Source organism: Galleria mellonella, unplaced genomic scaffold (assembly GCF_026898425.1).
Source record: "Galleria mellonella isolate WM207_F2 unplaced genomic scaffold, CSIRO_AGI_GalMel_v1 utg65, whole genome shotgun sequence".
NCBI lineage: Eukaryota > Metazoa > Arthropoda > Insecta > Lepidoptera > Pyralidae > Galleria > Galleria mellonella.
Window position 1 is genome coordinate 10,257,043 of NW_026442138.1, and position 27,969 is coordinate 10,285,011.

A 27,969-nucleotide genomic window follows, 5' to 3' on the forward strand; every position below is an offset into this window, starting at 1 on the left:
ACTGAGGATGAGACCCGAACTTTTTCGAAATATTGAATATCAAATTAAGATGCTTACGTGAATCTGAAATAATGATGTTTAAAATTATTTTTGAATTTTGTGACTGCATTATATTTATTGTATTGAAAATCTCTCTGCAAGAACTTAAAACTGGCTATCAGTATAAAAATAATCTGTAAAGTCTTTGTTTGTGGATCGAAAAATAACCCTGCTCTATTGTACTAATGACTATGGTTAACGTTAATTATTCCTAAAATAATTATGACGAGGTAAAGGTTGACAATTTTGGGCGACGCGAGGCGTGCCTGCATAATCAAACACTACCAGGAATAAATAAACTTAAACATGATCCAAAGGACAAGGAAACAAGGATAAAACAAAATAAAAACAACAAAATGTTCAAAACTTAAGCAGTTATAATATATTAATCGATTTTTTTCCTTAGAATAAATCAATAAATGATTTTATGATATACACAACTATAAAAACCATTTTAAGATAATACTTAATAATAATATAATAATAATTATATATAGCGAAATATATTATGTGCAGAAATAAAATTCTAGGTGACTTAAATTTTCTCTTACTCGTTTAACCTAATGAATTTCCTAGGAGAGCGCGGGCCGCGGCGTGGGCAGCGGCCGCCGCGCCACGCCGCTCGACGTGCAACGTACAAATTCAATTTTTTTAATAATTTAAATTTAACTTTTTTTATCGATAATTTTGAATCTGAAGGCCTAAATGCGAGTGTCGTAAAATTTTGGTGTGCGAAACAATCGTCCAATGAATTTCATATTTTGTCTATAAATTAGTTATGCCGAAACAGTGTGTGCATCGATTCATAGCGGCGCTCACTCCAATTGCTCAAGGAAGTTCGGCGACTTGAAGTACTCTGGCACTGGGTCGTCGAGCCGCGAGATCACCTTATAGATGGATTTCTTCCAGCTCTGTTCCGTGTCCTTCCCGCTTTGGATTGCGCGGAAGAACTCGCGAAGTGTCTGCTCCACCACATATCTGAAGTTGGGAGGCACCTGAAGCGAGAAATAAAGTATATTTTAATATGAACTAATTGTAAAGCATAATCGGTAAAATCATTATTGCTATTAGTTTTTGAAAATTATTTATTACCTAATACGAGATGATTTAAATTTTGGAAGCAATCCTCAGCGCCACCTATCTAGTTAAATTTTTCTTATCAGAATAAAAACTATCCTTTCTCTAAAGTTGAAACTAATGATAAACATTTAAAAAATATAATCAAAATCGGTTGAGGGCTTATGAAGATTTGCGTGAATGAATAATGACATACGAATTTCTATATATTAAGATATAAAAGATAGGCATAGTTCATTATTTGATATCTCTTATATTTACCTCGATGTGGTTATTTCTGTTGTAATGCAAGTTGAGAACCCTATACAGTTCTGAGTCACCAGCCACGTGGAGATCGTCTGCCGCCTTCAGACCTTCACTGATCGCCTGTCGTGCGTACTTCTCCATTTGTATGTAATAGAACTCCCTGAAAAGACAGAAAGATCTAAATTAACTATGGCGTAAGAAACAAGACGTTTTGTCCTAATAAACAATATTGGTATGATATGATCTTCGGGAATTCCATAAACCAAACCTCTATAGAATAGCAAAGAGGTAAAATTATAGAAAGGATGATACCTATATTCGACGCTGGCAAGACAAAACGTATTAAGCGCCATTTGCTGTGTCAATATTTGGAGCTATGTGTAATAGGTACTGGGATTACGAGTATTATGATGGCATCAAGTATCTACAGCGTGACACTTCACGGCACAATGAGAATAAAAAGCCCTCGAAACCCGTTGAGAGTGGGAAAGGATTTGATTAGCTATTTTCGCTCTCCGCACGGCGTGTCGCATCATTTCGCTATCTTCGCTTCGGTTCGCTTACGAGAGCGCGTTGAGCGAATCGAGAGTCTCGCGAGGCTAATTACTTACGAGTTCGCATTCAGACCGGGCTAATTCAGTTTCGCGTTCCTGCAAGTGACGCGTGGTTGCAGGTTTTCAAGGGTTACGAGACTCAAAAGGAAAATGGCAACTGTCGGATACACATATATGTATGTGTACGTTGGTGTTGGTATGCTAACTTTTCCTCCCACCTGTTTCTTTTTATGTTTGTTGTTATAATGTGAATATTGATTGTTTAATTTTGTTGTGATGATATCACCGTTTCTGTTAACACTCGCCTACGCCCCCTGTTATTTTTCAACGCAGGAAATTGCAACATTTTATATTTATCAACTACAATAAAATAAATATAAAATGTAAACAAATATAAATATTACTAATAAACAATAGTAATATTTTTATTTATTTAAGATTTCAATTAAGTCACAATTCGTTTTAGTTTCTGTCAACTATATAGTAGGTAGAATCAAAATCTTAGTATTACATTACTAAATCCCGAAATAGTCTGCCATTACTGTGGATCATCTCTAAGCCACTTTCCAGAAAAAGAGACACTCATTGCACTCGCACGAGAGCCTTCTATTATTTTTTAATTGGCACTCTGCGCGAATTGAAACCTTACTAATTGATAAGTAAATGTATTCAAAATTATTTATTGTAATTGTTCACGCGTTAGGTGATGTGACTTATTGTGCATGATTACTATGCACATAAACTCAGTTTATTAAATCTTATATACTTAGGACTTTATTAGTATTTTTTAGTATTATCATTAAAATTAGGTTATAATTAGTTTTAAAAAAGTTTATTGACTATAAAATAGAATTTTTTATTTAATTTTGCCAACTGTTAAGATTGCAAAAAAAGTTTAGATATATATAAAAAAAAAAATTACATTACCTCTACAGATTGCTTAATATGTTTCCGTTCATAATCTAATCTTTCCTTTTTTATTAAGTAATATACTAACTTAATATTAAAATAACATTTGCACACATAAATTGAAAAATTAATATTGTCATAATAAATTATAGTAACCAAAGCACAATTTGATTTTAAAAATAGTTTTGTATTTTATTGGTCAAACATAAAAATTAAATACGTATCTCTCGTAATAGCTGCCATACGTTAATATTTAAAGATTACAGATTACATTCAAGTGTTCTCAGATGTTTTTTAATGTCTTCAATAAGTATTAAGTGTATCAGATTATTTTGTGTGTGTGAGACATTATGACTTGTCAAGTGCGACCTATAATTAGGTTGTTGATGCCAATTAAAATTCTTACACACTCGTGCTTCACGATAAACTGTTTTATAAGGAAATATATTTTCCTTGTTAATCGTTGAAGGGAATTTTTCATTTGTATAAAATTGTAAATTTCAATATTGGAATGTATTTATGTGTTGTCGGACTTAACTACGCAATAAATATTAATTCTACATAATTCCTATGTAAATATGTACTTCTTAAATATTATTTAGTCAATATTCGATTCTATTGTCTTTGAATAAGGTTCGTTTATTCATGATAGTTACCTAACGGTAGTCCAATTACCTATTTAAGATACAATAAGAGATCACTTTATGATCGTTTGTTGTTAAAAATTATATTATTAAGACGATTGCTTCCTAATCGCTGTACAGGATAAATGCACTGCTCTACCAAAGTAGAAATAGAATTTTGATGACCTTGGCATTTTAATATACCGATGGATATGGGTTCGATTCCCATATACTACAAAAAATTTTATTTGATTATGTTTGTTTGTATATTAGTCTGGGTGTTTTCCATATATTTTTGATAGATATACAAACTTTCAGATTTATACTAGTAGATATCATGATAACATCCTCCCTGTAACTATCCAATGCTGAACATAGGGGGAGGGATTGTTAGTAAAGGGGAGGTTAGTCCCCATTGCTATCAATATACCCGATTAGGTCGACTTCCACGACGTTCCCCTTGGAAACCATCGTGACTAATTTATCGTTGAATTCGTCACGATGGGCTAACTGACCTGCTTTCATCCACACCTATTATCTCTCACTGGTGCCCCGCCAGTGTATACCGATAGTGCAGGCGGGGTTACAATTCCATTATCATCCATTAACAAAAATGCTGAACACAGGCCTCTCCTTGGAGGGTTTTGCCAGTAGTTGCCATGCTTGTAGGCAGATCGGCAACCGTAATTAGGCTTTGGAGACGTTTTAAGTGGGACGCTGCTGCCCTTCCCTGGCTCTCCCTCAGTCGCCTTTTACGATAGCCACGGGAGAGTATGGGCTGACGTATTCTATAGAATCGTCCCGGTATACCGGGACCGCACAACAAATTAATATTTGTATAATTGTTGTAAACAATATTGTTGAATTTAAATTATCACAGTAATAATAAATTAAATTAGTAACAAATTGAAACATTAAATAGATTTTTTTATATGTAGGTACTACTATTGGGTATTAGTAGACTGTCTTTTAGTCGATTTAATTGTCCTTTTGTTTACATTTTCATTAATTTCTATTGAAATAGACCATAGTGAAGTTCTTGCTCCATCTTCTATCAAAAGTTGAAACGAAATTAATTTTTTTTAAGTATATGTTATATTTTAATGCAAGAACAGCCGGATTGAATTACGTGTGTTACTCGTGTATGGCTTGTGTTAAGGCCACTTATGAGTAAGGGCCCCGAACGGACATGAAACTAGTCTAGCTTTCTCGATTAAAATACAACGTAAGTTATTCAGTTGTTCTTGCAATAAATTTGAGCGAATTGTTCAATTTACTTTGGAGTTTAGGAGAAATCGTAACGATAACAATCGTCACGTAATGATGACGTTATTGGTAAGCAAACGGCGTGTGCGCACGTCTATTGAGAACATGCGGGTGGCGCGGCGTGTGGAAAACGTGCAAATTGCAAAGAAATACACTGTTGAGTTTAGTTATGCAGTGTTAAAATCATTTATATTCATATTCGGAGTGATTTACATAAATTATTATTTAAAAAAATGCCATGTGGTCTCGGCATAGTATAGGCCACTTTTCCTTGAGTGTCGTAAGAGGCGACTAAGGGAACTTAATGGTCGAGGATAGACAGCAGCTTTTGGCAATATGTTAAGAGGTTTCTTAGTTGCTTTTTTTACGATACCTACGGGAAAGGGGTGGCCTATTCTATGCCGGGACCTCATGGCATTGATTTTTATTTCCGACGTTAATTTATAAATTTATTTCTAGTAAAATATGCCAATAATTATATTTTGTAGTTTCATCATGATTTTCATATTTTAATTAGAATCTAATTATAAATAAATCTTTAGAAAATAAGTTTTATGGTTTTGTCCATGACTAGATTTAGTCCTATATAGAACATTTCTCTCTCAAAGATTGTTTTAAATTGTAACCTATATAGCTGTAAATTTTATTATGTTGTTATTTTTGTGAGAGAAATAAATATATATTTTACTTTACTTTACATGTCTCGTCATCTTCATCAAAATAGGTGCGTGATCTTTCGAAAACCGTTACAACTGTGAGAATCAGCTGTTTGCATTTGCGATTGTTCACACATTCACCCTCAATACGTTGGCAGGTTTTGGCAATAAGCATTCAAACAATTTCAAGCTCTATCCATTTAGAATTAAAATCGAAAATAGAATTTACTATTGCAATTATGACTCGGAACCGAATGGAAACGGCAGTGTAATAAGAATTCTAAGGGATGCCTGGTAGCTTTAAAGGATATAGGACTTTACTATTTGGTATTACAGTTTAATTTTAAATCGAACCTGGTGACTATTGTTCTCAATTTCTTAAGATTTCTTAAGACGTTGGAAGCATCTTGCGTTTACCTGAATGCAGACTTGGTCGTTTGTTAGGCAGCAGTTGCAATATGTTTTTTGCGAGACACTTTTATAAGCAAACTTATATAATGAAGCAGACTTGATGTTGGATGCTCCAAGATTTTATAGAACTTGGACTTTATGACTAAAGGTGAATTTAGACAATTGAAAATAAATAATGGATTAGGACTGAAAATTAAAATATATTCATATGAATACGCAACGATGTTTTTTTTAATGGGTGAAAATGGAATGGTAACCCCTGCGCAATTGGTATACCCTGACGGGGCATCAGTGAGAGATGTTAGTTAAATGACGACGAAAGCAGGTTAGTTGGCTCATCATGACGAATTCCACAAGTATTAACCACGATGGTCTCCAGAAGGCACCATGTGATGGCTGAATTGATATATTGCTAGCAATGGGGCTTTTAGACCACCGTTATTGACAATTACTCCCCCCTCCCCTGCCCCCCTTGTAATATTGTTGAATCATATAAGAAATATATTGAATTCAAAGCAAATATATATTGAAATAGTTTCAACTCGCTACTTCGTTATTTTGATAGGAGATAAGAAACGATACATCCACGAGATATATTAATTGATCAGAATAAAAAGTAGCCTACTTCGTTCTCCATTCTAAATAGTACGTACAAACTATATTTTACGTTGATTGGTTGAGTTGTTAAGGCGTCAAAAGGTAACAAAAATACAAACAAACTCAAGTAAAATCTTCAAAATTTTCCTTTTATTTTATACTAGAAATTATAATTTTAAATACTTATTACATATTTAACAAATCATTATTTAAAATATATAATTAGAGAGAAAGTACATAAAATATGGTTTGTTTGTACGACGATTAATATTATTTATCAACACTAAATTAAGGATAAATCACAAAGACGATGTCTTTGCTCACTGCGGTTTCTCCCCCCAAGAAAACATTCGATTCCCGTGTGAAACACGCTTAAACGGTGACACCATAGAGTTAGAAGTCGCAAAGACCCGTTCACATTATCATGAATTGGTAGTCAGAATGTGTAAAGGTCAAGGAATATGTTTAATGTTGTATATTATATATATTTAATTATAATTGTATTTAATTCGTTATAAATAAGTCTCAAATTATGATACAGTAAATTTAATTTTTAAAATAGTTTTATCAAATGTGTCGAATATAGTAACATGCAAATGATCATAAATTATAAAAAAGCTATAAGAAATAGTACCTGCAATTACTTATACAATTGTTATTTCTTATTAGGCATAATTTAAGATTGTTTTTCACAAAAAAGCAGAATTTAGTTGTGGCAAAACCAGTTATTTTGATTTAGAAACTAAAATTTTCAGATAAAAACTAATTTTGCAAATTGATTTATAACTGACGGAGTTATGAAGCAAGAAAGTTTAGAAAAAATACCTTTGAATTGAGAACCTCCATCTTTTATTGAAGTTGGTTGATTATTTAGATTATAGATAGATAGATAGATACTCTATCTACGTATATTTTTTTATTTTAGATAATAATGATGCATGTTTTTGATTTATTTTAGAACATTAAAAAAAATATATAAAATATTAAAAATCTCAATGTATAAAAAATTTGTGTCACAATGTCACTTCGATAAGAAAAAGAACCTGGTAGGAGGTTGTAGATAGCAAAACAATGTTATCCGGGTTAATGTGTTATTTTAATAATAAATATGAATTTTTATTTTTTCTCCTCTAAACGTATATAACTCTACGCCACTTTCAAGTTGCGGGGCTAAGACATTACTCTCGGAGGGTAAGACCTTTGTTCATTTTTTCTTCATAATGTCTTCCTTCCATTGTTGACTTACTCCGTGCGAATGTATAGTTTTTTTTTTGTTTGAAACTCGATTTCTTACCCTCAGCCGTTATTTAATCACGAAGTTTGCTCTTCGATATTTGCTACTTAATTGAAGATAAAAGAAAAAAGTCAGTAGGTAACTAGGAATGAAGAATTCCGTTTGTTATATTTAATTAGTTTGTGTGTGTGTGTGTGTGTGTGTGTGTGTGTGTGTGTGTGTGTGTGTGTGTGTGTGTGTGTTCTGAATAAAATAAAATAATTGTTTATGGTATTTTCAAAATTGAATTTTATATAATTAAGTTATTGGCAGTAAGTAAGTTTTTAGAAAAAGGCAATGTTTCTTTACCTGTAAATTGCATGTAAATTATACAGGCATTTTTTTTTTATTTAATAATATTTTACAAATAATAAAATTTATTTAAATCACGTACATATATTTTTGTACAAAATTGTTTAGTTTGACGGATACTATTACTATCGTTTCTAATGATTATACATTTTTTGTATTACCTGTATAGAATATATGTAGATAGGATATATATGTATATCCATTTTTTTCCAATGGAACGAAAATGGAATTCTATCCCTATCTTCGCTATCTGGTATATTCGCTGTACTGGCTGAAAGATGAAGTCAGGCCAGTCGTTTCATCGTGATCAATTTATCAGGAATTCAGATATCCGGTGGAGGTTAACCTAGGTTATATTCATATATCACTAGTAGTGGGGCCAGTTGTCCCATTACAAGTAGGCTTAGGTACGTTTCTGTCAGCTGTGCTGCTGTCAAAAATGAAATTGTAGAAAGTGTAAACCGTTTAAAATGCAAGATTAGCAAATGTAGGTCGCCAGTATTGAGGCATTGGACTTCTCTTTATTTCCATACTTGTGTCATGCGGGCGAATACCGCTATGCGATAACGGGGTAAGAACGTCCCCACTTAATATATTCTTATTATTGTAGTCAGCAAGTACCTACCATTTTTTTTATTTGCTATCGGAATTTTTGCTTTCAAATAATATATATGTTCAACGTCTTATATATATAAATCAACGTTTTATATAATTAGTGTTACTTGTTAGTAATCTACCTACTAAAATTCAATTTTAGTAGGTAGATTACTAAATTATAACATTAATTATATTCCATATTCAAACATATTTCATTAGCAACATAACAATGGTCTTAATTAGATATTCTTGTTAATCTTAAAACGTAGTGTTTATTAAGGAAAATACTTTGAACTACTTAATAAGTACCTATGTATTACAACTAAGAACAATATATATTAATTAAATATAGAATAATCTACTTATATATTGTCAGATGTGACATTGAACTAATTTAGTACCTATTCGTTGTTTAATTCCCGAATAATTATAATGTAATATGCAATTATCGGTTTAACTTACGTGTGATTTCGATCACACGTAAGAGTGTAAGTCGAGATCGAGAAAGCTCAACTAGTTTCGGGGTCAATTCGTAATCCTTAATCATGATAAGTGACGCGAACGCGAGCTCGACTGTGCGCCTCGGCCCGCTGATTATTATTATGTAGAGTCTCGAAAAATATGTAGAGCATTTATATATGATTTTTTAATGAGGGAAAATGTAAGGTGAAGAAGGAAGCAGGTTAATTTTGTAGCTTAGAATGGCAAACAAGCTGACGGCCCATCTGATGGAAAGTGGTAACCGTCGCCTATAGACATGAGCAGTACCATGGACATAACAGAATATACTCAGTTGATGCATCGCGATAAATACACTTGAAATTGATGTGGGTGAATTCAGGGGAGGACCGCGTGGAGGTCGACCAGACTGGATATATTGCTAGCAATATACTACTAACTTTTCCATTCCTTTCCACTACGAGGTTTATATATTATTTTATAAGGATTCTTCTATACAATTTTCGATTTATCGTATCATTCATGAACTATGCCCTTATATTTGATCAGCATAATATTATCCTAACCATATGGTCACATGGCATGGTATTATAAAAAAATATTTGACATGTCCAAAGCCAGATGAAAAACAGTTAATCAGGATTGGGAGTGATTCTAATATTTTTTTTATAGGTTTTGTTTTTTAATATGTTCTTCACCATATTGATTCTTTGGTTGGACAATTGAATTTGTTAGTATATATATATATATATATATATATATATATATATATATATATATATATAAGATAAATTTATTATAAAGTCTATTATATAATTAATAATTAAAGGACGTAGGCTATTTTGTATCCTGGTCAGTGAATATAATCCAGTCATACGGACGAAGCCGCAGGTGAAAGCAAATTTTTCTACAAGGCACAGAACCCTAAAACTAAACTCTCACTTTAATACAATTAAAAGCTGCCATCGCCGCTCAAAACGCCGCTTATAAGTCCAAAAACTGCACCGTAAATATCGTCGGGAAACTCATAAAAAAAGTTGTTGTTGCGAAAATTTCGTAAAAAAAAAAATAGTTTTCAGACATCTCTCTCTCCGACTTTCGAACACACTCATTTCGATCGTTGCCAAATACAATGGTTATTAAAAACTGATGCTTGGCGGGTTCAGATGGTACCTACGGTGGGTAATGCAAGCTGTCTCTGTGTGGGTGAGCGATGTACGTATTTATGTATGTGAGTGGACGGCGTCCAGCTCTCGAGAAGAACGGGAGAATGAGCCGACACTGCCTGAAATGCCTAGAGTAGCAAAATATGCAGATACGTTTATGAAAAGTATTATATGTTTTTTTACCTACAAGGTGAATATAATTTTAAGGTTCAAGTTATATTTATGGTGGGTGATGTAAGTCTATGTGAGATGACAGCGTACCTATATTTTTGTTTGTGTTTATGATTGTGTGTGTGTGTGTGTGTGTGTGAACTTTGTTAATTTAATATTATTTGTTTTGTTAAAAATAAAATTTTAAGCGGAAAATTAATGTCTAATTGAAATAAAGTATTAAATTAAGTACTCTATTAATGCTTTACTGTTATAACGCAACTTCGCCCACATGAATTAGTATATACAGTATTCTATGTGATAGCTTAAGAAATTTTATTCAAATTTGTTCGGAAGCTTATGCGTGAAAGAGTGGCAAACATCTATTCGTTCAATGTTGGTAACATTTTCGCATTTATTATATTAATAGGGTTACATAAATTTGTTTGTAGTTATGTATTTCTTACTTAATGTAACTGTTCTTTAACTGTTAGTAAATGTTCGATCACAAAACAATGTGATTATTAATAAATAAGTAATTTGATTTAATAAACGAACGTTTCCAATCTATACAAAAATGTGTTAACCATATAAAAAAAAAGAAAAATATATAAAAATAAATAGTATTTTCTTTCTGCACGTTACTTGCTCTATGCAAAAAAAGTTGCACGGCACGAGGCACACATGCACACGATGCACACACAAGCGCTGGTAAAAGCGAGTAAACTAATACCGGGCCGGATTAATGCTTCAGTTAGTGAAAAAACTTTTTTCAGACTGCACCGTCCGTCACAGGGGCGTATTCAGAACCAGTTAACGTGATATATCTGTTTACGTCAAAATAAAAAATGTTCTCTAACATGAATAAAATACTTTAAATAATTTATTTAGTGACTTATCTACGTAAAAGTCATATTTTCCTTTAATAACCACAGAATCGGAAATGTAACATAAGTATGTAAATAATTAAAAGTGTTTATTAATAGACATGTATATATAATACAATACACGATGAACGGGAAATCCAATTTGACCACAGCTTGGAAACACAATACAAATATTTATGTATAAAAATGTTTCTGTTATGGCTTTTTATGAGTTTATAAAAGATAAGCAAACATCTTGTAAGTAAAAAAATCGGTTCAAATGGGGATTCTTATAAAGTGAGTGTACCAAAGTTGTTGATAATAGTGGAAACTTTCTCATTTAATAATATATATGAGTTTTTAATTATTCACTCATTCATTCATTCATTCATACGTATGAGTAATATCGCCTGTACCGGTCGGACATTAATTCCGATCGGGTTCTTCGTTTCGACATTTACATGATTTCACATATTCCTTATTGGGCTAATATACCCCACCCCTAATGAGTTTCCTAAAAAATATTATTAAAACAAAAAATGTGAAGGAAACATTAAAACAAATAAGCAAAAAGTAAACACATTATATTAAAATACTTACATTCGATTAACTCTGAGAATTTATCAGAGAATACGCTGTTTGAACGCGAGATCGCGATCGGATATTCTACAAACAACTTAAAAGAAGAGTTTTATTTTAAGAAGACCTTATATTTATCATATATGTATCTGCGGTTTTGTCCACGCGAATCTGTATCTACATTAAGTATTCTCTATGCTCAGTTATAACCTATGCAATCACCAAATTTTGTAAAAGTGTATCAATTTTCATTCAAATCCGTACAGTAGTTTTCGCGTGAATCAGTTAAAAACGTCCAACCATACATATGTACATCCTTACAGTCTTTTGCATTTACGTAGTAGGATTGGTATAATATTAAAACATGTTTCCTTACTCAGTAGATTGAGGCACTATTAAAACATGTTTAAAATCATTCGACGATTATTAAAACAGTATTATTGGAATACATTTAAAAACGTTACAGTATCAATCGGAGTACGTCCCTGGCTAATGACGCCCCTCCCTCTCGCTGACCTGCCTCTGTCTTGTACCCCGCTTCGAAAGTTCAGCTCATTTGAGTGCCCGCCGAGATTTTATTAGCCCCCAACTACTCGCGTTGGTATTAAAAATTCGAAAAAAGGGTAAAACGGACGCGTGGCCGTTTAAGGGCATTCAGAACATCTGACCATTCACGGTTACTTGATTACAGGATTACTACGCTAATTACTGTTGGGAGACAGTTTCAAAAGCAGTTTAAGTGTTCTTCGGTTTCGTTTTGCTTTCGTTGCGAGTTTGTGGTCACATGGATTGCTTTGACAAAAACTGATTATGTTTCTTCTTTTTATTGAAACTACAGTATATTTATGTAGCGCAATGTTTTATGTTATTATATTAAAGAGTATCTATCTATCTATATTAGTTAGTTATATTAGTTAGATAAAAGTAATTTATGATCATTCCCTATTTTAAAAAGGTGTTTGCCCAAATTTCGTGATTTTTGAGTTGATAGATATAATGAGATAACAGCTTAAACAATCGTTACTCTATCAATTTGTTTATTACATCTTATTTGTTTACAACAAATAAAAAAAAAAACACTAATTTTCAGATTAACACTTAAGACCAGTGCCTAAAGATGTAGCTTGAAAACGTACTTGTTTTTAGGATGTTGGGATTTCATTTCATTAAAAATATAATATTTAGATTATTGTTATAACCTTTTATATTATAGCACATATATAGAATAACAATATGCAGGTATATTTTTGTTTTGAAAAAATAAAGAAAAAATATTTTTTCGTTATTTTTTTACCACTTTTGCTATCTCACTATACATAAGCCGCGTTATAATGATGTCTAAATTTTATGCGAATAAAATATAATAGTGCGACACCTTGCATAACACATTTTAATATGTGGAGTGTTCACGTGTCTAACGATAATTACTTTATACGCGATATTATATCAAGCGTCCGCTTGCATTCCTATAATCAAGTAATTTCCCTGGAGTTTATGTCATTTTGCTATTGTATTAAGATTTTTTTTGTATTAGGTAAGTAAATATAATAATTTTAATTATGATTATAATTTTAGTTAGACCAGGTTAAGAAGTTAGACTGTGATTTTTACATTCGACTTGGGTAAAAGTTCTGCTGTAAGTGTAATCCATATTTCCACACTTCGACTTATTTTCATTAGGTACCAACACATTCCTAATTTAAATTTGTAATATATAATTTGTAAATGGAATAATATGAGGCTTTTTGACGTGATATTTAATTAATTGCGTCTTAGGGCGTTTCCGGACGACTTGTCGTGTCGTGCACTCCGCTGATTTCCCATGTGGACGCAACCTACGCCGCGCCTTTGTTGCTGACGTGTGATTTCTTACGACATTTGTCATTTTTTTATCATAGGTATGATAAAAAAATGACAATATTTTATACCACAAATCAATATTGAGTAATTACCATTATAATGCAGGCGAATTATCGAATAAAAGTAATAATTGAAATATTAAATTATTCAGTTGAATAAATATAATGAAAATGTAAACGTAAAATATTTATTGCGACCAAAAGACAGTCTGCCGATTTTTAATAGAAACACGAATTAGAAATCGATTAATCGATTGGATGTTTCGATTTGTTAGTAGTTTCATTTAGTATTTCTCTACCTAATAATTTCATCAAAACTTCGATGTTTTTTATAGGGTGAAAATGAAACTATTACTCTGCCTGTACTATCGGTATACGCTGGTGGGGTATTAGTGAGATGTTTTCCAGGGGGAACCGCGTGGAGGTCGACTTGTTAAAGTATATTGCTAGCAATGGGGCTGTTGGATTCAAAACTTGGTTACATTTATAGACAGGACAATGACATTTGGATCAGTTAATTAGATATTATTATTGTTGCGAATTAAAATAAGTAAATAAATAAATAATCATAAACCGCGAGCTTACATATTCACTTTGAATAATCAATACAACACATTAAAGGAACAATTAAGCACTGCCACAAAGCTATAATTATTGAGTAATTTAATGATAAAAATATTATTTATATTATAATTTAATATTTAAGCGCCGTATTATTGTAAATAATAAATATCTAATGCTATAAATATATACTAAGTATTATATTATAATTGTAATTTTTATATTGTTATTATTTATAGTAGAATAACAAATGTCTGTAGTCGTCTTCAGTCGATATTGAACCAGAGTAATGGACACACAGATAACTCGCTCTGCACTCGAGTATTTACGAAACTAACAAAGTAGTAGGGGTCTTGATTGATTGGTCTGTAGTTTCAGTACAGATAAGGTTGTGCCAGCGCTGTGCACTTCCGTCCATTCTGATAGTGGACGAAAGGACACAATGTCCTTTGTTTTTTATTATAGTGTTGTACTTTAGTAAGGTGTATGTACTTAATTATAATTTTTTTTCTTTTTCATCTATGTGGCCAGTATCTTTTGTTTGAATTTATTTTTAAGTATCATCATCATCGACATATCAGCGGGTATCTGTCCACTGCTGAATATAGGCCTTCTTCATAAACTGTCACAAGGAACGATCCTGAGCTACCTGCATCTATTGACTCTCTGCAATGCATTCGAGGTAGTCACTTCATCTATTTGGTTTTTTATATTTTTAGTTATATTTTGGTTATGTTTGGTTGTACGGGGTCGTCACTCAAGAGCCTTTCGCTTGTCGGTTTTTCGAGCTATATGACCAACTCATTGCTACTTCAGCTTGCTTATCGTTTGGGTTATGTCGCCACTTTGGTTTTTCTGCGAATATCCTCACTTTGGATTTTATTACGCAAAGAAATTCCGAGCATAGCTTTCTCCATAGTTTGCTAAGTAACTTCAAGTTTTTACATACGGGCAATTGTGTAGGACTACATTTCGGTTTTGTGGGGTCAAAATAATTTTTTTATTTCCATTTTATGTAGAGCTTTGTTATTTAGATAAAATTTTTGTTTGTTTTGGAAAAAAAAATAGTAGTTTGTGGATGAGGCGAATTTATTAATTTCATGTCTGTATACGTCGCTGTCGTTGCTTGTTACGTGATAAAAAATCGCGTGACTTTCCCGCCCAAAACTCGTGTGTCATTAGTGGCGTATAAGGTTTTTTAAGGTGTATGTAAGTACACTAATGAAAGAATGGCGCGCCCGCTCCTTCGAGACCGAAGCAAGGCGTGCCGCGGCCTCGCATGACAAACAACACAAGGGTACAGACATACAATGTCATGTAACGCGGTTTATAAAAGTTTATAACTTATTTTATGCGCCCGTATCTCGGTTTCATCGTGACATCTAATTAGGTTGTTGAGTAAACAATCTTGTTATATCTACTTACTTATATATTAATACATATTTATAAATAATTTATAAAGACTATTTCTAGAATATTCTAAATTTCTTTAACAATAGGCTTTACTGTTAGTTTTGCAAGTTAACATACGTATAGATAAGCTACGTTAACATGACAGGCCCTTACAACTTTTTACTTAAATCTATGTAACCATATACAGACATGGTGATTTTGTGTTTGTAAGAAAACGTCTTCAGTAGCGGTATGGCTAGAGAAATATAATGTTCCTCGTTCGAAACCCTGTAAATTTTTTACTCACACATTTTTAATTCTTTGGATTTTGGAGGGGCGTGCCATTTTATCATAAACTGACTGACTTAACGCACAGGACTAGATAAGAACTTAAAATATTTTTTTAGATTCTGAACAAATAAAACAGAAAGTAAGTATTTAGTTACATAAATATAAAAACAGAAATATCAATATTACCTTTGGGAGACTAGACCCTAAACTAGATCAAAGATGTGATTGAGCGACTGAGATTTTGAGATACTTTTCAAATATTAAATAGGAAAGAATTTCCCAAAATTCGTGAGAGAGTGGGACAAATTTATATAGATGAAATTGCATTAAATCATTGAATTTAGTCGATGGACATTGCATATGTTTGCGATCAGAGATTACATTACACCTTCTATTTAACGCTCATATACCTACCTAAATAGGAAGTGAGTGCCAAAAGTGGGCTAAAAAACAGACAAAAATTACTCTTGATTGCCATAGTAATTTCTGGTGATTTATTTTTTAAGAAAAGAATATAAACCCTTGCTTAGCCTTACGAATAATTTGATTAAAAATTACCCAGATTTGGTGACCTTTTTTCACTTTGAATGAGTCTTATTTTGTTCATCTAATCAGAATAACGTGATTTATTGAGAAATTTGAACTAAGTATATACTGTTAATCATAATTATTTCAATAACGTTTTAATAATTGTAATACCTAATAAAATTCGCGATACAAATACGTACAGTATTCGTAATAAATAAGTATATTAATTGCACTTCGAAACCAGCACTTTGTTGACTCATATCGTGTTTGATATCATGCATGTCCCAGTTTCTCAATATCACAACAAAAGACTGTAAAAATAGATAGCGAGTACTAATAACACCCTAGTATGCAGGGTGGAGTAATTAAAAAAGTTTATGCCCCATCGAAGACAAGATAACGCTGTGGTCGGAAGAAACCACCACTTTTCTAATTAAGCTTTCATTAGCTGATGGATTGTACGTATGGGGTTAACTTGGACGTGAATAGTCAAGTTGCAGCTAGATTTCCTTCGAGAGCGTGCAATCTAGGGTCTTGTCTATTTACTTACTCTGTGGTAAAGACAAAATTATAACCGTATGGACTTCACTAAATAAAATTTTATTTATATACCTAACCACGGACCACAATAATCACAACGCTATTAAGAGACAGTACTGCCTTCTATGAAATCATCATCATCAATCAGAAGTATCAATAGATGACAGATATAATAAATTAATGTTTATAGTGTTAACCAATTATTTGTAATATGTCTTTGTCCAAAATACAGAGATCGGTAGGTATCTTAAAAGAGCTACTTATTTAATACGGTAAAATTTTTAAATTTAATGAACTGGTTGCATAGATTTCAAATAAACGTTCTTTTTTTTTCAAAATGCCGCGTGCCTGATTAAAATTATTTACCTCATCTCTTAACATGACTTTATAGAAAGTACCTGAAATTTAAAAAGAAAAACTAAAACGCGTTCCAAATATGACGTGTTCCAAATTTGAAAATTAGATAAACTGGAACGAGCCTGTCCGAGGCATCACAGCCCCTACACACGACACTTTCTTGATTACGCGATAAGTAGGGACCGCGCCTTCGCGTGTTTTAATTATATTATTAACGACGACGGCCGGCGAAAGGCTAATATTTTATAATGGCTTGCGTATCGCAATGATATGTAAATATTCTGCCGCGCCCTTACACCTATTACCTACTTCGTTTGCGTGCGTGTGAACTTTAATTCGGAAGTAAAGATACGTTAGTGAGAATTTAGTGGCGAGGCGTGACGTTCTATACCAATAAGTATCCAGGTTTCGATGATATCTTAAAAATAAAGTGCCACATACACGCGTACTAATAGGATTGGCAGCGACATTTCCCTATAACAAGATGTTAGCTTGTGTAACATTTAATTAGCAGGTTTTTGAAGGAAAACTACTCCTGTGCTTTCTCAAAAGGGTCGTATTAATTACTGGAGGTGCTCGTACGAGCGTGGCGCGATGTAAATGGCCGGCCACTTGGCGCCCTAGCCTCGCCGGGCCTTATTAAAAATGTTAACACGTAAATTAGACTACATGCACACGGGTGCAGTGTATTAGCCAACCAATTAAATTTTACTGTATTATAAGTTGACTTCATACGGAGACGATTGCGGAAATAAAGTTATTTCGCGCGAGGGTTGTTTTATAATATATTTTTTACCGACATCAAAAAAAGATGAGTTTTCCAATTCGACCTACTTTTTATGTACGATTTTTGTTAATACTCTCGTGTTGATTTCATATTTATTTTATCTTGGTCAAATTTGCTATTTTTGCGGAGTAAAAACTTATAAATTGAATTCTTTTTAAATCAATAAAATAGGATTTAATTATCAATAAGATAGAAATTAATAAGTTTTGCAAGATAATTATTAATTTCGTTAGAATTTTAAAATTTGAATTTTTAATAGATAATATTAAATTATTAGGTATGTTTGTTTTATTTCGTTTAACTAAAAATAAAGAAGTATTAAAGATTTTGAAATTTTATTTAAAGGGTATCATGGGCGTCATAGTATACTCAATAAAGACCATAGTACAGTTAAAGTCTATAAACAACGGTTATCACTGTCACAGGTGGGCCGTCAATTTGTTTACATTCTAAGCATTCTAAGAGGTGCATTCTAAGTTTCATAAAAATAATTTTTTTTACCTACCACTAAGATTTGAAGTAAAATACTATATTGAACATTGTAAGTAGGTCTGCGTGGTTGTTAACACGATTACTTAAAAGGCCATATCAAAATTGCGACGTAAGGATTGAAACATTTTCGTACACAAGTGTACTTAGGAACGAGGAAATTTACTCTCAACCGAGACAACTTATTTATTTTAAAATCATATATTTTTACTCCGTTTTTATTATGATACACTATATTATTCCAGCCGTGTGGTCCCGGCATAGCATGGTCCACCCCTTCCTTTACCGTGAGTGGCGTAAGAGGCGACTAAGGGAATTTCAAACAGTTCAATCATTATCATCATCAAATCAGCCGTTGACTGTCCACTGCTGAACATAGGCCTATTCCCTTAGTCACCACTTACGACATCCACGGGAAAGGAAGGGGTGGTGTATGTCGACACCACACGGTCAGGTCAATATCTCTTCAAATTTCTGATTATTTAGAAATAAGTTTGAATTCTCTAATGTAACCATATCTGAACATAGATCTTGCCATATCTAATTGAGATACCTGGAACTTGCTTATATGGCTGTAGCTGTATGTAAGTATATAAATCTATGTTTAGGTAAAAAACATAAAAACTATTAAAAAGTATCTAACGCACACACGTTTACTTCTCTAACCAAACATTTTCTTCTAAAGACTCGACGAACAAATCTGAATGTTGCCAGTCGTTGCCGTGTGAACACTAAAAAGGCAAACCTAGGCCAAGTGTACACCCTCGTGTCGTGCTACTAGTTGTATGTGTAAAAAGATTAATTGGAGTGCCGTGTTCTAACAATTTACGACGCCTCCGCTGCCGGCCCGCCGCAGACCACTTCTGAGCAACTTAATTAAGCGAAATAACTCAAATGAGTCACCGTTTGCTAATTAGTACTATCGTCGCTTTGGCTAATTCCGCGAGCGGGTCTTTGTTTGCGCGCGTTTCTTTGACGCAGCGCACCAAAAGAATTTTGTTGCGTCTTTGAGTAAAGGATGTTTGTGTTTGCCGGAAGAGTTTGTATTTTAATATTTTATGTAAATAAACTACAGTTTTCTGAGCCAGTTGTAAGTATATGTGAGGAATGCTCAAAAGACGTGAGAGCTCTCGCCGCTAGGGCTCTTGAGATGTCCTACACGTCAACAAGTGGCCAGCAGTGTGTTGACAGGCTTACGTTTGTTCCATCAATTGTGTTCTATGTTTAAAAGTGTTCGATGTAGGATAATAAATTAATTTATACTATTCTCAATCTAAGTGTACTCGTATTTTATATAAACCACCTGGTCCGTAAACAGTTTATTGAATTATTAGCGTTTCGAAATCTGAAATTGGAGAAACAGGAAATAATGTGAATTCGCTTATTTAATCTAAATCTATACTACTCATTAAGATTAATAAAAACTTTTTAATTTATATGTATTGTTTACGCGTATAATTATTTTTAAAATTTAAAGGCCTGTTCTGACGATGGACTCTTTGTTCATAGACAAAATTTAGCTGTGTAAGCTGTGCACTTAAAATTGTTTTTCGTCCGATTTAAAAGTCTAGTAGGTAAATAAGGCAAACATTTTGTTTGCGGTCCCTCGTCTGCGGAGCCCATAAAACACACGAGTACATACGAGTACGTTTGGTAAGGTAATTAAAATTTTATTTTTATTATTATTGAACTAATGTTTTTATCGATATCGAAAAGGCTATCGAAGTTTGACTTTTATAATCGTGTACTTGATTACAATTTTATCTCATTATACGTAGAAAAAATAATTAATTTTTACAATTATTAATAGTATACATTGTTTACATAAATCTGTAAATTGTTTATATGTATTATTATTTTTTTTTTGTAAAACAAAAGCATCAATTACAAATTTTTAAACTATTTAATAACCAGTTGATGACCTGTATGCAGTTAAAACTTTCAAAAATCTACAAAATTTATTTATATTAAAATTAAATGGATCCAAATGAGAATGTAAGTTAAAAGTGACTCTGTAATATAATAAATAAGGACTTTAATTAAACGCAACGTTTTTAAGAATACGATGAAATAAAACTGCCTTATAATTTTTTTATCTCTTAAATTTTATGTGTATTTAAAAAAAAATTAAAGAGTTTCTCTGTCTATCAACCTATCTATAAATGTTTGCCAATTGTTAAAATCGATTTTAGCAATAAATTTTTTACAGTATGGGATTCTTGGATCACTTTTTTACCATGTTTTATGACGACTTTGATTATCATATGGATTTACAAAAATATACACTTATTACAACATAATTACCTGGCCTCTTAAAACATCACCAAAAGCCAAACTGTGGTTGCCAACCCGCCTGCTAAGAGTGGCAGCTACTGGCAAAACCCACCTTATGAGGGAGGCTATGTTCAGCAGTGGACAGTTAACGGTTAATACAATACAATACTTTATGTCTATCTATCAATTATCAATTTTTTTATACAACTTAGAATGGCAAACAAGCTGACGGTCCACCTGATGAAAAGTGGTAACCGTCGCCTATAGACATGAGCAGTTCCATGGATATGACAGAGTATACTGTTTCACCCATGATATCCCCATGCGTTGCCATTCCTGAGGACTCAGATGTTATTCCTCTGTACCCTGTAAATTCACGCCATGTCCCACCCTTCAAACCGGAACACAGCTATGTAAACACAACTGCTTTACGGTAAAAACACGAATGGGACAGAGGTATCCAAGCAAACGACTTTTGTACAGTCTCTCTCTGGTATCCATATTATAAGGTCTGCTTAGTTTACGACTAGATGGCGTGGTATTAAATCAAAGATTGTAATTTTATTGGGGAAAACAAATGAATGACATCCGAATTTAAAATCGTGTACACCTATACGTAGGTCGGACACCTTGGTAATTACCTTTGTTCGTCTAGAACCCTCACCCTTTCAGTTTTATTCAGATGTTTATCGCAAGGAAATGGCCGTTTTCCGTTGGTCACAATGCCTCCATTAGTGGACAATACTAATGGACTAAGTTGTGTGAGATTCAGAAGAAAATATTTATATGAGTGCTACATACACTGTTATGCGAGGAGGGGAAAGGGATTGTTAGTAATGGGGTTTAACATGCCCATTGCAATACCCTATTAAGTTGACCACGTGGTCAATTCTTCTAGAATTCGTTAGGATGGGTTAACTCTCCTGCTTTCATCTTCATCTATCATCTCTCACTGGTGCCCCGCCAGCGTATACCTATAACGCAAGCGAGGTTACCATTGCATTATTTATCGCCCATTAAAAAAGTTTTAGTTTTAAAGATCGCAAACACGACTAAATAAGAAAGGTTTTGTTTTTCAAATAGGTATTTCAAACTATGTAAATTATAATGTAAAACTAGTTTAGTGTAACATTAACATAGCCAGAGTTGCCAAAGTAAATTTTGATTTTTACCCAAACTAATATTTTTTTTCTTAAACGATATATTTTTTAAGACTTCTATCGCCATATTCTTATAAAATTCTAGCGAAATTTTGACACTTAAGTTATATATGACTTCTAAATATCTAGGACAAAATGTTATTTGATCCTCATAGTATTATTTACTCAATACAACATTCCATAAATTACGTTTCACGATATTGCGAAAACAAAAACAATATCAGTTTATCACTGACCCGATAAATTATGTTGATCGAAACTTTTTTTTTGCTTTCAGTACAAATAAAGCAATACTTGTTACACCGAACGAGGGTCAACGATCCACATAGAACCAAAAAACCTCGCTTATCATCAAAAGATGATAAGAATAAACCGCAGGTGAACTGGGTGTTGTTATTATATTATTGGTAAAACGTGGATTTTTTTTAAAAGAGAATCCCAAGACTTATTGTTTATTATTGGTAAAACGTGTATTTTTTTTAAAAGAGAATCCCAAGACTTATTGTTATAAATGCTTATAAATTATTTGCACATATAACATAAAACAATTTAATATGTAAAAAAATATATATTGATGCTGCACTTTGGGTTTGCTGGAAGAGAACTCTTTTAGAGTTAAGATCATCTTTGACATTTGATTACCTCTGTCATATTTTTATGTATAATTAGTGTTTACAATCAAGTATTAAATATAATAAATAAATAAATAAAAAGAAAACAGAAACAGTACAAAATAATATGACTAAAAATTCGAAAAGTTTATTATTAATTTAATTTTTATTCTTTTAATGAAATTTGTACTGCTGTTTGGGTGTTTATTCCTAAGTTGATATCTGATTTGATGTACAGATGGATCACATTCTAAATCCTATTATGTATATCCTAAAAATAGGATGACTTATCTCTAATTCAGACATAACCGAGAGTTATAGCTAGTAATAAGTAATTAATTGACTATTATTTAAAATTCTATGTTATATCGTTTCATTATACAACATTACTTTTAATATATTTTTATCTATTTTTATTTAACATTTTTAAGATAATACCCAGAAAACATACAATAGGTATTATATATTAAGTACTTAACCAACATCGTACGCAAACAGTGTTATCAAAGCTTTTACCAAGTCCTAGTTTATCTAACTTAGATATGATACAAGCTTGAGATAGCGACAAAAAGCTTCAATATAATATGAAATTTTATATAACACGGTTCTGATGTGTTAAGTATACATTGACGTGAGCTTTGACGTCTGATACCATTCAGGTAGTCTGATACCGAAATATTGGAAATCTGCTATATAATAATTATTAAAAAAATATTTATATATTTTGTGAAAATGTTCGGTTGCTAATTTGAATAGATTTTAGATAATTTTGTTTTCTTTGCGGAACAAAAAACTACTGGTTGCAAAGAAAAATCTACTTTGTATGCGTTTTCATTTTCTAAATTCAAATACATATTTTTGGTCTACATTGTGTCTGGTGAGCCCTGCGAAGTGGTACTCCATTATTATCTATTAAAATAGAAATCTATCCATCGCAGCTTCAAAATTGGTTAATTTTATATAAATATTTTTAAGGTAGGTTTAATAAAAAATATATGTTTAAAATTTTTTGTTTAATCCTCGCCACAAAAAGTAAAAAAGATTTGAAAAAAATAGGTATTAAAAAGTTATTTTATATTTTCATTTCTATTTCATTTACATTTCCATAGTGTGGGGAAAGGGAGTCAAATTATCAGGTGTTGATTAGGAAATATGTGATCAATAGTGAGTACCTAAGGAAGGGGGACTTTTATCATAGAAGTGCGCGGCTTATGGCAGGTCTTATCGCGGACTTAGATAGCGAAAAATTAGTCGAGTAGAAATCAATACTCGTGAGGGATTTTTCCATATAAATAATATAACAAGTTTTTTTAATTATTTTCTCTTTGTTGCACTGTGATGATATATAACCTTTTGATATTTAGTTACATGGCAATGGAGTATTTCACAGCGCATTGGTTGAAATAGCCTAAGTATATTTTCTATAAAAATGTACTGCTTTTTTTTTAATAATATTGATAATATTCGAAATTGTATTAATGATCTTTCTTTATAACAGAATTCATCTTTAATAATCTTTTTATTTATTATTAAAAATGCAATATTTTCAGACTTACTTTAACTGATAACCGATTGGTTTTTTCAAGGTTTCTGGGTAATTTTACATTGAACGCTCAGATGTAGATGTAATTTTTTACGATAAAAAATTATAGTTTTGATAAACTATATTTTATTTGTTATAAATACTGTCGGTATTTAATATGTATATTTAATATCAAAGTATAATAAAGCAATTTAAGTATGGCAATTACAGCAACAATTTAACTGAGCTGATACATAGTCTATGGTTATGTTTATTTACTGTGACTGTAAGGGAATGATTACTGTACACAAATCTCAGGAAGGTTATTAAGAATTTTATTTATAAGAAAATATCCTTTTATTATCCTAATAACTGCCAATTTCCATCTTTGTAGTACTATTAGGTATTCTGTGTTTGTATTCATGTTCATGAATGCCCTAAGCGTTTTTCTATAATTTTCCCTTATCGATGTTTGTTATAGACTATTTTACGACAGCAAATTAAAGGCCAGCCCTTCCAATTGACTGTAATTTACGATTTTCTTATATAATTTAAAACAATCTGCAACAGCAATTCCGTCAGGTCTAAGTATACATTTCCCATAAATTTCCCCTTTTTAGTTACGTATTCTATGAACAACTACGAAAATTAAAGACAGTAAAGAAGCTTTGAAAAATTAAGGGGAAAACACGATTTTTGCGTGTATCTGTGTGTCCTTTTGCGGTGCTAAAGAAGAGTTTTTAGCAGAAATCTCGTTGACGGTTACATTTGTTGGAAAAATAGTAGTTTGCAAATTTGTAATTTTAGAAATTGTTGACAAAAGCGTTATAGATTTTTTTTTTATTATCGGTTGTTGAGAAATTTAATTTTGAAATCTTATAAGATTTGTATTCCTAAAAGGTATTTAGATCAATAGATAATGAATAAAAAGTATTATTTAATAATTTTATATGTCATATGAATACATAAATGTGTAAAATTCTAGATATTAGAGTAAAATTCCATTAAAGCAACTGTTATCGCATTGATTCTTGCCCATTCATTGCTGAAATTGCACATCTACTTGATTGAATTATCTTTCAATTCAAAATACAATTTTATAATGTATTATTATTTAAAATTAAGTTTACTCGAACAAATATTATTTCTATTCTATTCTATTTTATTAGAGTACATACATTTAGATTAGCGCATATTTCTAAAAACGCTTGGACAAAATTTTTTTTTTTATAAAAAGCTGTTTTAAAAATATAAATTTATAGAAAAAGAGGAAGATGAATACCGAGAAATAACTACATGGGACAGATAAAGGAAACACTGGGTGTCGTAGGGAGATCATAGATACGGCATGGAATAGAGACATTAATATTCTTATTGATAATTATTAAACAAAAATCATCGTTTTTTTATGTAAATATATTAATAAATATTACCAGATATATATTGCCATTTAGTTCCAAACTATGTAGAGTTTGTACTGTGAATATTGAAGAATTGTTAATATACTTAAATACTTTCTTTTTTAAATACATACACATAGAAAACACAAGAAATAACCCATATTAGAAACAGATATATTAATTAATACAAATGTATGAGGTTCGGACACTTTTCTATTGGAAAGTGAGACAATGTTATAAAATTAAACCACCTAGCCGAATCCCGCGCCTTTACCCACGTGAATTAATATGTGAAGTGCTAAGTGCTATGTACTAAGTTATCTAGGATATAATCTACTCTTGTACCAAATTTCATTCAAATCCATTTAGTAGTTTTTGCGTGAAAGAGTAAGAAATATCCACAGCCGCAATCTTTCATATTTATTATCCTATATTATAAATTCAAATTATTAAAAGTAAGAAAAAAAAAAATTAAAAAAATGACGCTTCAGCCAACAGTTTTTGACACTCGATTCTCTATCTTGATAAATACGATCTACGAGACTATCCGGGCCTGATGGAGATTATCTTTCATTTAAATTTCTCCCAAATTTTCAATGAAATATTTAGAAAAATAAATTTTTCGTCAATTTCTAGTGAAACATAATTAAATTTACTTATTATTACTAAACTATTATTAATAATAAACAACATTATTACTCCATTATTTAATTAATCCATTTATTACAAGCTTAATTTATTTAAATAAGGCATGGAAACACCGCAAAACAATGTAAAATTAACTCGTATTCGAGTAAGATAACCAAATTTTCAAAAGGTAATAAATTATTATTATATAATATGTTTTCTGTATATATATATATATATATATATATATATACAGAAAACATATTTTTTCACACTTTCCTCATCATTATGATGGTAATTTTGCGTTATAAGGTATATATTTCTAAGGGGTATATTTTGTTCTGAAAATTAACTAATTAAAAATTGTGTCCCATAATAAAAAAAACCTACTTCAATTGGAGCAAAACTGATTATTTTGATTTGAAAACTAACCTACTGAACCAATTTTGATGAAACTTCTATGGAACTAATCTGTAAACATATCCTTTCAGTTTAAAAAAGAATTTTCGAAATCGGTTTACAACTGTCATGTTACGAGGTAACAAACATATAAAAAAAAGCATACAACTCCTCCTTTTTAAAGTTGGTTGACAATACATAAAAAAATCATATTAAATTGATAACCCTTCTCTTTTCAAGTCAATAAAAAAAATATTAAAACAAATAATGTATGGGAGAAGTTTGTGACGTGCATCCGTTTCAAATCAACAATTAAGGGTTGCCACCCTTTACGTTAATGAGGAAATAGTGAATTCACTATTTCACCCTTTACTTTATTATTAAATTAGGAACTAACGGGAATAAGATGGGATTGCTATTAATCAATCGATTTAAGCGCTTTAAGCGAATTATTACCGCCAAGAAAGTTTTGCTTTTCATTAGATTTTGCTAGGGAATTTTGAGTCTTATATGTATAAAAAAACAGTGATGTTTAGTTTATTTTTAAATAGACTTAAAAAAGGAGGAGTTTGTATTTTTTATGATTGTTATCGCGTGACTCCGTTATTTATAAGCCGATTTGAAAAAATCTTTTCTGTCTGAATGGCTTTACCTTCTTAATGCGGTTTTCATTAATACATTACGGTTTACTTCACTTACCGTTTAGTATTTGTTTTACTTTAATCGGTTTATAAATTAAAAAAAAATATCATTTTAAAGAATAACATATAAAATACTATAAAATAACCGATCAGTTGAGTTGGCTGAAACTTCACGAAGGTATTAGATAAGTAATTTTCATTTAAGTATGTAATACAGTATGAAATCGGATCCATCAAGAATTACAATGGGAATGATATACGGGAACTATATAATTAGAACCTAAAGAAATCTATTATAATACAACGAAATACAAATAAACCATTTTTGTATGTTATTATTTGTTTTATTTATTTTTATTTTATGCCACAAAGACGGCAAATAAGCTTACAGCTTGTCTGATGTTAAACGCTTAAAGACAGACATGTAAGATTGATAGAAAGACAAGAAAAAACGAAATGGGCACTTACCGGAAGTTTGAGAACCACTTGACAAGCTGGGCCGTGTTGTTCTTGTTGAACTTGATGTCTGGGAAGTACATCTTGAGGACCGCGGAGCTTGGATACCGGACCCAGAAGAACATGAGCTTCGCTTTGCGCAGATGCATCGGCGTCAATGTTGAGGAGTGCACAGGAGTTAAGGTTGATCTTTGTAATATTGACTTATTTACTACTGTTAATAAAGAAACTTTGAGAACATGTGTACCTATTAAGCATTAACAAATAATCTTTGTATAAATTACGTTACAGTAAG

The 27,969-nt window shown here is 31.6% G+C and overlaps 1 protein-coding gene across 1 annotated transcript; it reads right to left on the minus strand.

The window, feature by feature from the left end:
* Positions 1 to 398: 398 nt before the first annotated feature.
* Positions 399 to 27,928, minus strand: LOC113519867 (homeobox protein prospero-like; the record flags this gene model as incomplete). Its single annotated transcript, XM_031913884.2, has 3 exons — positions 399 to 1,034; positions 1,378 to 1,522; positions 27,687 to 27,928. Coding segments are annotated over 3 exons (567 nt in total), but the record flags the coding sequence as incomplete, so codon positions are not given.
* Between the last annotated feature and the right edge of the window lie 41 nt (positions 27,929 to 27,969).